Source organism: Corvus kubaryi, unplaced genomic scaffold, assembly GCF_017639235.1.
Source record: "Corvus kubaryi isolate FWS band 111438036 unplaced genomic scaffold, C.kubaryi_AGA036_p1.0 37260, whole genome shotgun sequence".
Classification (NCBI taxonomy): Eukaryota; Metazoa; Chordata; class Aves; order Passeriformes; family Corvidae; genus Corvus; species Corvus kubaryi.
In genome coordinates, this window is record NW_024581077.1 from 3242492 (window position 1) to 3256989 (window position 14498).

General features: G+C 37.3%; 1 protein-coding gene across 31 annotated transcripts in view; it reads right to left on the reverse strand.

The window, feature by feature from the left end:
• DLG2 (discs large MAGUK scaffold protein 2) overlaps nucleotides 1-14498 on the reverse strand; it is a 998396-nt gene that overhangs the window by 222500 nt on the left and 761398 nt on the right. For all 31 annotated transcript variants that reach the window (XM_042024070.1, XM_042024069.1, XM_042024064.1 and 28 more), the window contains one exon: nucleotides 5965-6033. In XM_042024070.1, the coding sequence (XP_041880004.1) occupies nucleotides 5965-6033 (69 nt within the window). The remainder of the gene's footprint in view (nucleotides 1-5964; nucleotides 6034-14498) is intronic.

The following is a 14498-nucleotide window of genomic DNA, read 5'->3' on the forward strand; positions in this document are numbered from 1 at the left end:
AATCTCATTACAAATTGCAGGCCTGGTGTAAGAGCAAAGGATTACTAAATTAATATTTGAAACCAGTAAGTAGTAACAAACCTGAGCGGGTAAAATGTCAACACTTAAGAAAATGCCTTCTGTCATAAAAATGCAATTACCAAAAATAAATCAAAGTGCAGCATTTCTCTCCTTAACAGGTTTTTTTGGTTTATGCATGTTTAATTTGTTCATTATCTTGAAAACACCAAGTGCTTTTTATTTACTACATTTGTACTGAATATTTGGTTTGATCAGTTTACTTTTAACAAACAGAAAATGACAAGACAAAAAATGTGACTATTCCTATCATTCTTCTATAGACTGGAATCCATAGTAATTATAGATCTAATTTAAGAGATTAAAACCGGACAGATAAATGAAGGGGAAGAGCTTTCTAAAAACAAGTAATTCTTATAATAATTAACTGAAAGAAAATCCATTATTAAATTGATTATTTTGTGCTGCTGGCAACATTAAAGAATAGAGTCAGTTTTAGTATTCATCTCACATTGACACAGCTCTGTCTTTCTGTTTCTTTTGTACCATCTATAAAATCGGAGAGCTGACACAGTTTTGTGCTTTTTGAAACACCTACAGAAATATTAAGCAACACTGGGTGCTTTCAAATATCAGACCCTAGAGACTTCTTCAGTTTATATAATCAGTGAGGTATCCCAAATCTGCAGAGACTTTGAAATATGGCTTTGATCTTGATTTGGCTGCAGGTTCTTTGGTGGTGGTGGCGGTGGTTTTTTTGCCTTTCCTGAGCAACCTGGTTTAGTGGAAGGTGTCCCTACCAATGCAGGGGGGGTTGGAACCAGATGATCTTTAAAGTCCCTTCCAACTCAAGCCATTCTGTCATATTGTGAAAAAAACCACCCCAAATCTAAGGCATCAAGGCCCTTTCTCTTGAGCAGTATATATATGTTGTTAGGCTTCTGACAATTCACTGTGTGAGCACTGAGTTACCTTAGAGTCATTTGGCTAATCAAGCCATTTCTTTTTCAGAAAAATACTTCTGGTTTTCCTCTCATGCTTCAAAAAATTCTGATAAATAATTGTGTGTTCGTTTCTGGCAACCAAAGGACATTCATACTGGAAGGACCTAAAAAAAGGTGGTTCAAATAGATTCTTCATTCTTCACAGCATTTAGCACAGGAATATTGGGGGGACAGACTATGTGCCGGTGTGTGTGATGGTTTAAAATCTGATTAATCAAATGAGAGAATATGAAATTCTAAGTGGTTGAAGGCCTGGAATATTCACATGCACCTTTTTAAAAGACTTTGAGTTCTGGTGAAACCAAGCTTTCTTTATATAGATTTTCTCTCATACTTCTACAGCTCTTGCTTCACACAAGAGTAAAATCTGTCTGTACTGCTCTCATCTATCATTTTATTGTGCTATCACTTCTATTGCATCTCAGCTTTTGCTTTTCCCCTTGTTACTACCCCCTTAGGTTTGGCAAAATCTTTCCATTATGATGTGAAACAACTCCACCCCTTGCTTGCTTTCCTCCCCAGCCCTCCCTCTCTTTTGCCTTTGTTGCAGTGTCCAAAGCACCAGGACCTGGCAGTGGTAGGGAGCTGCCAGACCTTCCTTTCTTCAGTTCCTAGTCCTTCACCACCTCAGAGTGCCTGCACACACCAGTGTTGCACCTGTGTTACACACCAGTGTTGCACCTGACCCTGTGAGGTCTGATCCCTGGTAGTGACTTTAACTAGTGTTATCCTACTTTCAATTATGATAGAAAATAAGAAAAATAAGGAAGCCTTCCTGTTATCTACTGCTATCACATTGACCATCACAGTCCAAAGGGGTAACTTTGCCGGCATAAACTGAAACAATGTTTTGGCCTTGTGCAGACTGTTCACTATCACTACCTATAATTGATTAGTGATTTATTATTTCATTTTATCAAGTATTGGTATACTAACAACCAAGAATTCAGCCTTTAATAAGATGTTCATTTATCAGATCACATAGCAAAATATCACTTTGCCTACTACAGTTACTCTGTCTGTTTGAAACAAGTATTTTATCCATTTATTTGACTATGGATTCCTTAGCATTTCTTGTTCATTGAATGTGTAAAAGCAATGGTTTATTCTAATTTTAATACTGACTACAATTTTAATGCATTTATTCTGCAAACACCATGCCTAAATTGTCACAAACTTCAAAGCATATTTAATACGAGGGAACCTATTGGGAGCCAGGCTTCAACCTGACTGATGCATGTGCGACTGCACTGGGTTATACAGGTGCAACTGTTTCTGTTCTGTAGGAAGACCTCTGGACTTCAGCAATCTTTCGTTTTATCTTTTGTAGAGAAATTAAAGCCTGCACACCAGGCAAGGTTTTCTGCTTGCAGATAGCAAGATGAAATTGGCATACAGGAATAATCTTTCTGATTTGATAAACTGGTCTGCATTTTTACCATGACACCTGACATTTACTTTAAATGCACAGGAGTCTGTCTCCTGGGTTTGAGAAACCTCATTGATTTCTAGAGAGATAATGTAGGACAGCTAATATGCTCTTTAGATCTATAAGGGATATGATTATTCCTGTCTGCTTGTTCATTTATCCTTTGTCTCACATAATCACTTGTCTCTCTTCTCTGTTCCAGGAGGTATATTAGTTACATGCTAATAATCAAAATAAATCCTGAAAACTGCATGTCTGTTCCACCTGCTACACCCAGCACAGGCAACTCCATACCAGAAAGGTTTGCTTTGCACTTTGTTTTTAAAAACTATTGGTTCCATATTGAAACCACTGTTCTAAAATCTATTACTTACAGCATTCAATAGCTCTATTTACCATGAATGCTCCAGCTTTACAGTTTGTAAACAAAGCTGGAAGAGATGGAACTGTTGAGAGGCAACAGAATTGCACTATCAGAAGACAGGAAGTATTCACAGGCTCAGAGAATACCTAAAAATAGCAGTGCCTCTAAGCCATGTTTCAAAGTATCAATACACAGGCCGCTAAGATCAAGCATCTGAAATTACATTATAGAAGACACTTTGAAACACAAAGCAGTCTGTACTATCTGTCCTATTAAGAATAAAAATTCTTGTCCTTAGTCATGGTTCAAATGCTGTTTATTTGTGTTTAAATATTTATATATATATATATTTCAGATACTCAGTCACATTGATAAGTAGGTGTAATATTTCCATCAAAAGACTCGATCAAATTAGTTGAAATCCCAGTTTCTAGGAGTTGGCTGGTAGCATACAACATTCAGTTTAGTGGGGATGCCAAAAGCAGAGAGAATAGCTGTCAGATGTCACTAACATTAAAGCTTTGTGTGCTAGTACAGCAGGATTTCAAAAAAAACAGGGCTCTTTTCAACCAGTATTTTTCCTATTTTGGATCCTCACAGCTAAGATTATTCATCAAAATAGTTTCCAAAACCTCAAAAAACTAATATTTTCAAATTCAAACATTAGAGTTTTCTTGTTTTTTAAACCATGAAAACGAAACATTAGGGAAGTTGCTAATGATGACCTCAAACACCTCTGAAGTTCATGCCTTTATAGACGTAATAAATCTGTACACCTCACATACAGTTATTACACTGTGAAGAATATATGGCTTGAATATAAAGGAAAAACAACCTTTAAAGACATCTTTTTTTTTCCCACCTAGCTACTCATTTTGTTGCTGGAACCTGAAGTCCACAAAATCCCTCTCTCACAAAAAAAATAAATTGTTTTATGTATTCATCCATTACCTAGTTGAAAAAAAGCTATTTGAGTTATTTAAAAATCTATTCTGGCCAGCTCAGTTATCACATATTCAACAGGGTGGAAAGGACTAAATGCCAGCAAATGCAATTCCCTCTGTATTTCTTTAACCCTTCCAAATTTAATTTTTCTTTCTTAGGACCCAGTAATTATATCACTTCAGTGACTCCACAGTCAGTGAGGGAGAGCCAGCACGCAGGGTACAAATGTCAGCATGTGCCAGAGATGCCTTGCAGGTAAAGCAGCTGTTTACAAAGTGCATCTCAAAAGCAATATAGTGATTCTTCTAAATAGAGGATTCTACTGATAGGAACATGGTTCCTAAAAGAGAAAAATAACTTTATTTTGACCTCAAATTCTATTAGCTGTAAACATACTTAACAGCATGGACTCCACAAAACCATTATAATAAATTGAGCTTTAACATAATGAAATATTTAGGGCTGAGCTGATTATTCATTTCTGCTCAGCAGTGGAATAGGCTAACAATCCCACTTTCCTATGCGAAATGAAATATGATGCAGTGTAAGTTCATTAGTACTAATTACAAAATGATGTTCTCCTACCTCCTGAACAACAGAAGACCTGTGGTATCAACTGCAGGTTTTCTGCACTCTAATGATTCACACACAATATATGCAAGTTGTCTGTGTGGCCAGTACACATTCTGAGATTTATCTAAAAATTCATTTAGACACATTGATTTCCAAATTTCAGTAGGAGTTTAAAGCTACAGGATGACTCCTGAATTGGTCCAGTAGACCAAGCCACAGATATCATAAGAGAATTTCCTTCCCTAAATCTCAATTGAGCAAATTAGTTTTTTAATTCCCCTCTCCCTCCTTTTTCACCACCAAAATTGTTGAAGCTCAGTTTTATTTCAAACATCAATTTATTCATGAGATGATTTGAAGAAGAGTCAGGGGAATTTATTATGACTCTCTCTTTGGATTAGAGCTAGACAGAAGAGAAATCTAAAAGGAGAGTGTTTAAACACTGAGACTGCTTGTCCAGAACTTGAGTAATCTCCACATTTTTGATAGTCACAGCTTCACCGGACAAGACCCTGAGCAACCTGATCCACCTTAGAGTTGGCCCTATTTTGAGCAAGATGGCTGGACAATGATGAGAGCTTCATTTATAGAACTATCTTCCAGATGATAGCCCTAGAGCCACATGCACCTCTCCTGAATAATTCCATTATTCAATTTAATTTTCAATGAATAATTACCATAGCTGTTTTACGTATTTTAAATAAACTTATTTTAAAATCATAGCTCTAGATAAGAAATTAAAAATTGAGAGTTGTGAGAAAACCATTTCAGGCTTCACTTAGGACAGAACTATTTTACACATCTACCGCTTCAATTTTCTGCCTGCGCGACAGTACAGTTGTAATGGAAACTAAAAGACAACAAGATGGCATCTTTCCTCTGTGGAAACTGTATAGTCTCACTTTTATCACAAGAAAGAAAAGCTTTGAAATATGACCTGAGAGCAGCCAATGACAAGTTATTACCCATGCCTACAGAGTTCCACATTTCTATGTAAGGGGAGAAAAAAATCTGACATTTTTTTAAACTATGCCAGTCAGTGCAAACAAAATCTGTTCCTGTGTTAAATATCAGCCTTTCTAATACTGTAAAGATGCAAGAATATTAACTGTAGTTGTGAATTATTCACATTTTACACAATTGTTTTAGTTAAAATTGAGGCAGCTGTGTACCCAGAGCTGTGTTCTACAGTTAACACATTCATGTACGCAGATATTCACCAGCACAGGATTAATATTTTCTATCAGTACTTCTTCATCCTTAGTTTTGGTTTGTCAAAAAGAACTCATGCATACATTAAGAAAACAGAGTACGACTTCACTGGGCATTTCCATGATTAGTGGGAAGATTTTACAGCTAACACAAGTAAATATTAACAATAGTCAAGTGACATGAATTTAAGAAATGGTATCCAGTGTATCTCCATGACAGATATTCTCATCTCCATAAAAACCAAACCTTTCAGTGTAAGTATCAAGAAAGGATCAGCACTAATTTGAATCTTCATTGCTTCCTCTCACAGAATTAAACACCGTGGTGTGCAACCCACATCTAATTAATAGCTCTGTGTATGTGGGTAGTTCAGTGGTATCTGACACCTCTACAGCAGCTTCAACAGAGAATCATCTTACCCTTCCACAGAAATGGTCCGCTGCAAGCTCACTGTGGGTGGACGTGTTGCAGTGCTGTGCTGGGAATGACTGTATGGCCAAGGAAGAATAAAGAAAAGCATTTGTTAAAGAAATAGAAGTCTCTCTTGCTCTTATTATCTCTAGCAATTTAGCTAATGCCAAAACAGATACAACAATCAGATTGTTTTACACGTGTCTAAAGCATTTTGACTTCAGTGATGCTCATCTGTTCAAAAAGGGAGTAATTGTACAATCTCTCTTGCTTAAATTCAGCTTTCATTTCTCATTAAGAGCATAAAATTAAGCGAATAGCTCCCCCTTATCTTTCTTACTCATTTTAAATACATATATATTCACACACAGAGTTTAGTAATTTAAAATAACTTAAATGCTACTCATCCCACTAAATATACTAAACATACAATGCAAATTTAATTTCAGAGCAAAAGGTAAACCAGCAAATGATAATGTAATAAATCTAATTCTCAGTGTTTCAGTAAAAGAGAACATGCACTGCTTAGAATTGCACCTTGATGTAACTTCAACACTATTTCTATCAGATCTTAAGTAGCTTGAGTCTTTCCACATGGATTTTCATTAATATAGGACACAACACTTAGGAAAAACAGGATATTTTTCTAAGCAAAACACAGACACTCTGAAAGAAAAAGCTTTTTGATTGAAAGCCCTGAGGTCTAATGGCTTCTCGAATGGTCTACTGACATGACTAAGAAACCTGAATAATAATCATTATGTTAAAACTACACAGTATGTGCTAATTTCAGTATTGTACTATGGTATAACAGTATTGTAAATACAAATGGATAACAACAGAGCATCATTCAAAGGCAGTTTTGTGATAATAAATTGTACTCCTTATCCAAGACAACCTGTTTAAGTAAAATATTTGAAATCAGAAGCATCTGGGTGTATTTTCTTATTAGTTTAAATGACTACAGCACATAGTGAGGCCCAGTATTAATAATGCAAAGTACACAATAAAAATAAATCTTTATGTCAGATTTGTATCACTGATTCTAACTGAAGACTTTGTCTTGCTTTCAAGCTTTGCGTACATCTCAAGCTGCTTGTTCAGAACAAGCACATCTCATTTTCAATGGAAGCTACTTCATTTGACATTAGTGAGCAACACATCTATTTTACATGAGTTTCATCCTGCGGCATAGTCAAAACTGTCTGTCTGATAGAAAAGATGCAATTTTTTCTTTTTTTTTTGTGTAGCCCATAGAGTTGTGATGCATGCCACTAGACAAACAAAAGTTCTGCTGCTTCCTGGTATCTTCTGCTGTGACAGTTGTGCTCTTGTTTTATGTTAGTAAAGTACTGATCCTAATTGAGAGAAAGTTTCATCAGGTTTTTAGAAAAGTATATTCCCCTTCTAAGAAAAGCCACAGAACTTTTTATCTGTTTTATAGCAAAACTTATTCAGGAGTATCATAAGTTTCTGGGATCATGGTGTGAACAGAATAGCTGAGTTGGAAAAACACTGCAGAATATTATATGAACATTGGTTAAAATTTCACATTAAGTTTGCACATACAAGGCACTTCACACCTCACTCCCGCCAAGTGAGGGGGTCAGCTATCAGCAATATTCCACTCATTAGAAAACCTTTTCCAATCCTAGGGATTTGTGACACAGCATTCAAATGGGCCCTCAACTTCTTTCATGAAAATAGCTCTGAACTGGTGATATGAAAACTCATTTTTACATAATTATAAAAATCAAGTTTGATGCTTGATATAAACTTGTGCCTTCTAAGGTATCATCATGAATATAATGACACCTGAAAGTCTAAAACGCAGTTTAGTCATTGCTTGACACAAGTAGCTATTGGAGACAGAAATAATAGTCTGATATGATTCCTAACTGACTTATTGAAAAGATAATCTCCTGGTGAGTGCTATCAAACTGATGGAACCAGCAGAAGAAAGCTGTTTTCATCACATGCTTAATACACTTGTGCATTTGCCATGTCTTTTGCAGCACTAAAGAAAATAAAGCTTCTGAGTTACTTTCTACGATGAATGCCTAAACATATCCCGATTGACATACATAAGCAGCATAGTTTTACACTGACCGATCAAAGTATTCCAAGTTTGACATTTAGGCTTAAAAAAATGCTACCATTTCTCTGAAATGATACAGAGTGAACCTCCTACCAGTATAATATAAAGTAACAATATTTCCATTATACTACCCTGTACTACAGCCACACAAGATGGATCTTCCCTGAAGAAAAGAATCTTACATCCTGTAAAAGACCAGTTTTAACTTAAATCCATTTAATTTTAGTTCATTGAGACAGGGGAAATATACTATTCTTGTAAGATAAGTCGTAAGAGTGAAGGAACAAAGAATGAGATTATAAATTAATAATAAGGGGCAAAACTGGGAGCAAAGTATCCAACCTCTCTTTTTAATGGGTTTAAATTGCCTTTTGTTTTGGACTTATTTCTTAGGCAAGGTGAACAATTTCATGACTTCATTAAATACTAAAAATAGAGCAGCCTGGTGTTCACATATTTTTTAAAATACTTATTATGAAAATAATAATATCAGTAAGTATTATAGAAACAAAAAGTTGAGTAGCCAGTCTCCTTAGTTTTAATTCTGTTCTAGCCTAAGAAAGCTCTGAAGGCACTTTTGCTGGGTGGGTGATGCTGAAACTGGAGGCAGCATCATAAGTACTTCTTTCCCCATAGGGACCGCATGAACCACCACCTTCCCTTCCCAAATGACACTTCCACCGACACACAGTACGCCAGTGAAACCTCTAACTGGGATGAAACGATCATGTTAGGGAAATATTTAGTGTGTTTTAAACTCCTATAATGCAAAAATATGGAGAAACCACCCTTAAGGGATCAGCATGACACTCAAATCAGTTGATCCCAAAGCCTGTCTATTGCATGGACATTTGAAGAAATAAGGTTGTTACAATCCAAAATTTTTCCTCTTTTTTGTTTGGATAAAACCAAGATATATTGTCTTTACAAAGGGAGTACTAGAAAAGTCATTAGCTTTTCTCTCTCAGCCTTCAACCTCTATCAACAAAGAACAGCTGTCCTGTATTTGCTATAGCCCTGATTTAGGAAACCTTTTGTTTCCATGTATCTTTATATTGACAAGTCAAAACTGACAGCATAGAAGTTATTTGCTTCCTAAAGAAATTGACCTGCAACTTCTCATAAAGAAGCAGTGAAGCAGCCACGGCACAGGCTGGGTAGAGACCTCTCTGAACACTGGCTTTGGAGCAGCCATTCTTCAGCTCTCAGTTCTGAAACTGCCACACAGAAGAAAAATGTACAAACTCCACCTGTCTATCAATATGTTCTCTGCAGGAAAAAAAATGCCAAACAAACAACAACAACAACAAAAAAAACCAAACCCAAAACTAGAGCTCTGAGTTATTCTTTGCTATTCACAATACTAAAAGAAAAAAGAGGGATAAATAAAATATTGAAAAAATTCCACCAGAAGCAAGTGAAGGGAATGCTAACACTGTTTGTTTTTATGATGTATTCTCAGCATGCTGTTTCTTATGTCAAGGATTGAAGGTAGTGCTGCAGTTGTTTATAAAGCTTCTAAGCCTTTGATTTGATGGATGTAAGAGTTTAAGAAGGCAACGTGCTTTAATTCCATTAATGTGGGGTTTTAATTCAGCTCAGTGAAGTGAAACCAGCATTTCCTGATGCTGCCAACAGCTAAACGTCTAACTTAAATGAGTTTTTGCACTCCTGTGGGATTAATTAGAAGACCAGAGATTGCTTTTTTTTGGCATTAATTTTATCTCAGCTACAAATGGTTTGATAATATCCAGTACTGACAGTTACTGACCCATATTAGAAGTGTCAAACAAATCAGACAGTCTCCCATCAGAGGCAAATAGGAAACTCCAGGGAATAGGACATTCAACCCTGCTTACCTTCAGATCACCCTCAGGTAACAAAGCCAGACATGAGATGTAACGCTGTTTTCATGCACAGGCACATGCAGTGAGGATTTTCGCAACATAACTCAATTTTTAAAATGGCATCAGTACATCTACTGTACAAATAGCATTGCTAGGCTAATTACCTACTCAGTGGAAAACAGAAAAACAACAAAATTAAGGATTAGACTGTCCCTCTGCCTACAAATATCTAGAATAAGGGCCACACTACATCTCTGTTCAGGTTCTCTGAGGTACTTTCACTTGCTCAACTAAAGTAAAAAAGCTTGCTGACTTATTCTTTCCTCCCTGTCTCCCTTCCCCAAACAGTATTCACAAAGCAGTGGTTAGCCACATTCTGTGACTTAAAGTATTTGAGTTATTGCAGCCCTAAACTAGCATCATTTAGCAATAAGGAAGAATGCGAGGTGGAGCTATGACTCAGAGGAATGCTTCAGCTCCTGGAATAAAGCTAATTATCCACCTTTGTTAGCGGTGTGCCTAACTCAGGTACCTGATCTTCAAAGTGGTGAAACATCCACTGACTTCAAATCTACTTCCCTATGGCTGAGGTAGTTTCAGGAGATAATGATAACCTTTAAAATATAAAAATCTTGCTTCTTTGAGAGGAATTGTTCTTTCAGCTTGAGATAAAGTATTTAAAACAGCAGAAATAGTTTAGAATGATGTGGGGGGAACTGAAAGTAATTAGGAATGCTGTTTAAAGGAGAAGAGTGGAGAGGATATATTTTTAAAGCAGTTCCACACGTAAAGTTCCCATGTAGGGTAAATACAAACCTACAGTATTGTGAAGAACTCAACATTGAGTAAATTAGGCACAGTGAGTGAAAACTGTTAGAAAAAACCTAATCCAATGCTAACTGATTATGTTCCTTGTTCATATCTTCATATTTTGGACAGACTTTTGGGTTTTTAGAAGTAGGGTGCCTAAATATCCACATCATTCCAAGACATTTGATTGCTGCTAAAAAAAAGTTTAAGTCTTCCTACCAGCTGCAGTTATAATACTACTATTGTTGTCATTATTGCTATCATTATTATTTATGATACTGCAACAATTACAAGGAATTATAAAGCTCCTTCTGGGAGCTGAAATACTCCCTGATGAAGTTAGTTTGAAAATTGTACCAGCTAAGGACTGAGTTTTACATAGCAAAATATTTACAACAAGTGAAAAACATGCACGTGTGTAGGAAAAAAAAGGGATAATGGTATAAGAAGGAAAATCCAACACTCTCAGTTGCTTAAGCACTATTGGATGGAAATGATCCATGAACATAACAACTGATTTTGTCTCTACAGTTGTGGAAGAGGATGTAGTTCTATTTTCATGAATTTAAATAGGGAATGTTTGTTCAGAAACTGCAGGGAACTTCCTGATGCAGTCTGTGTGGCCTTCCAATTACCTACAGCTCATGGTGCTTGGTACCACGCCCAATACAGTGCTGGGTTTGCAGTTCTGCATGGAGAAGGCAGCTGTTGCCCTCCTTCCTACACGATGCTTATGCACTTCCACATCACTAGTGACTTTTGCCATACACTCAAGTGTTGTGTCTCATTTCCTGTTACTATCACTCCGGATTCTCCCTGGCATTAGTTCATTCCAAGCATTACCAATCTGATGAATTATACAGGGTGTAAGAGAATTGGAGACAGTTTGATTTCTCTGTGACAGAACAACAATTAGTTTTGCTGGGTAAAAAGAAATCATCCTCCCCAAAGGAAAACACAGGCTACAGTACAGAAAAACATCTTAGTCAGGTCCTCTCTAATGTATCAGAAACCAAGATGTACTTTAGAAAAAAACTTCTATTAAGGTTGTCTGGAGACACTGAATAATCTGAACATGTTGAAACACTTCAGAGGCAGAGTGCAAAAGCTTGTGGGATTGGAAGGGGTCATTGGCTTCTTCCAGTCATTCTATATGGCTGGAAGAAGTCATTTAGCTTCTCACTCAGCTTCTGTGTATGTACCGGGTTTGCATGACAAGGTTTTGGTAGCGGGGGGGGGCTACAGGGGCATCTTCTGTGAGAAGCTGCTTGAAGCTTCCCCCATGTCCAACAGAGCCAATGCCAGCCAGCTCCAAGACAGACTGCTGGCCAAGGCCAAGCCCATCACTGACAGTGGTAGTGCCTCTGGGATAACATATTCCAGAAACGGCAAAAAAGTGAAGCCAAAGAGAGAAGTAAGAATATGTGAGAGGAAAAGCCCTGCAGACCCCAAGGTCAGTGCAGAAGGAGAGGGAGGAGGTGCTCCAGGCGCCGGAGCAGGGATTCCTCTGCAGCCCCTGGTGCAGCCCATGGTGAGGCAGCTGTGCCCCTGCAGTCTAGGGAGGACCCCACAGTGGAGTAGGCAGATATCTGAACTAGGCTGTAAAACCCACACTGGACCAGGTCTGCTGGCAGGACATGCGACTCTCCAGGAGACCCATGCTGGATTAGCCTGTTCCTCAAGGACTGCACCCCATGGAAGGAGTTCACGGAAAGGACGCACATTTGGAGCAGCTCATGAAAAACTACAGCCCTTGGGAAGGATCCGTATGTTGGAGAAGTTCATGGAAGACTGTTTCCATTGGTAGGGACCTCATGCTGGAGCCAGGGAAGAGTGTGAGAAGGAAGCTGCTGCAGACATAAGATGTAGTGAACTCATCACAACCCCCATTCACCATCACCCTGTGTTGCTCAGGGAAAGCCAGTGCAGAAATCACGAGTGAAGTTGAACCCGGAATGAAGAGAAAGGCTGGGGGAAAGTGTTTTAAGGTTTTATTTCTCACTACCATACTCTGATTTAATTGAATTAATTTCACTGAGTTGAGCCTGATTTGCCTGTGAGGGTGATTGATCTCTCCCTGGAAAACAAGGATATGTGTAGTCTTTTGCAGGGAGCATGTAGCACAATTTCCATCAATAGCTGCTCTGCGGCAGCTGCAACACCCAGCACTCACCACTGTCCCATAAATCCCACTTCTGATGGATTTCTAGAGCTGTGCATTGCTTCCATAATGAAACACATCATTGCACACAAATTTTATTAGGTCTCCGTGCAAGTAATGACACAAGTATGTGCACCGAACTTCCTTTGCAGTTTAAGCAAATGTCAAAAGACATTAGCAAGGACTTGAAACATGGGTCCACTTTTAAGGAACTTTGGCAAAACTTTGATAAAAATCAAGAGATAGCTCAGCAGTTTTAGGAAAATTCATATAGGCAATAGGAAGAATCATAAGATTTGCGATCCAAAAATACCAAATTGCACATCAGACATGTATTTAACAGTTGCATTGTTGGGGGAAGACAAAAGAAGAAAAAAGAAATTATTGGGTAAGTTTTCCAGTAAGGAAACTGCTCCTATTGTCTAAAGGAAAAGCTCATCTAATCTATAGTCCGCGAATACAGCATAAATTCTGAAATACTGTAAACTAGTCAATTATTCATAACAATGCTAACGGGCAGCATACCTTTAGTCTCAGAAAGTGTTAAGACCAGAATTTTTAGATGACTTGGTTTATTACTGTCAATAGAACTGAATGAAATGCATTTTTGTCAAAACACAATTTTGTGGGAGATATGTACTCAGTAGGAGAATAAGAAAACAAATGGTTAAACAAACACTTGGAAAATCTGGAAAACCTCACATTTTCATGTACTTTTCCACTACAGTCCATAGAAGTTCATCTAAAGTTAGGAATTCCACTTTAAAGACCATTGAGAACTCCCTTCAGGAATCAGAGATTCCTAATTCCAATCCAGGATCCAAAAAAAGGAAGTATAATGCAATTTTAATACAGAACTCTGTCAGAGCAACCTTGTCATTAACAAAATGGAGAGAGATTATATCCTGATGGTTACACTGCTCTTGCAATACTGAATTTGGTGCCTAGAAAAACCTTGCTTCGTTTTCTCTTCTCAAGGTAGGGTTGACTTTCTTTGCACTGAAGATGACACTTGAAAAGTAATTCATAGGACTTTTGTACTTCATCTCCTTGTTTTAAAAGGAGTAGGGAAATCATAGATAAGTAAGTCTAATAACAGACTTAAATTAACATCAACCCATTAAACTAATTTGCGAAGTTTCTATCCCTCTCCATCCAAAGAAAAACAAGCACATAAAATTCTTTTCATGCTGGAGTCATTGCACTAAATTTTACTCATTTAAGATCAAGTATATGGAAATTAAAGTGATTTAAAACAGCAATGAAGAACTGACTGATGCCAAACCATACCATGCCATTAATAAACATTTCTAACTGTAATGAGATTCTTTATTATATCTGCATAATAAAAAAATCCTACAGAAATTTAATATTGTGTAAGACCACGTTCATTTTCTCTGTGCTTACTAACCTTCATGTGTGTATTGCAATGACTTACAGAAAAGGAGTACACTCAGCTTCCACCAAAGTGGCTGATTGAAACAAATGGGACCATCACAATAGAAAGAGCATTAATTTACAATTTAAAATTCATCAGAAAAGCACACTTCCTACTGCAGTTACTCCTGATACTGTGTTTACTGCACCTGTGTGATACCTTCTGATAATGTTATCCCTCCTGTGTGG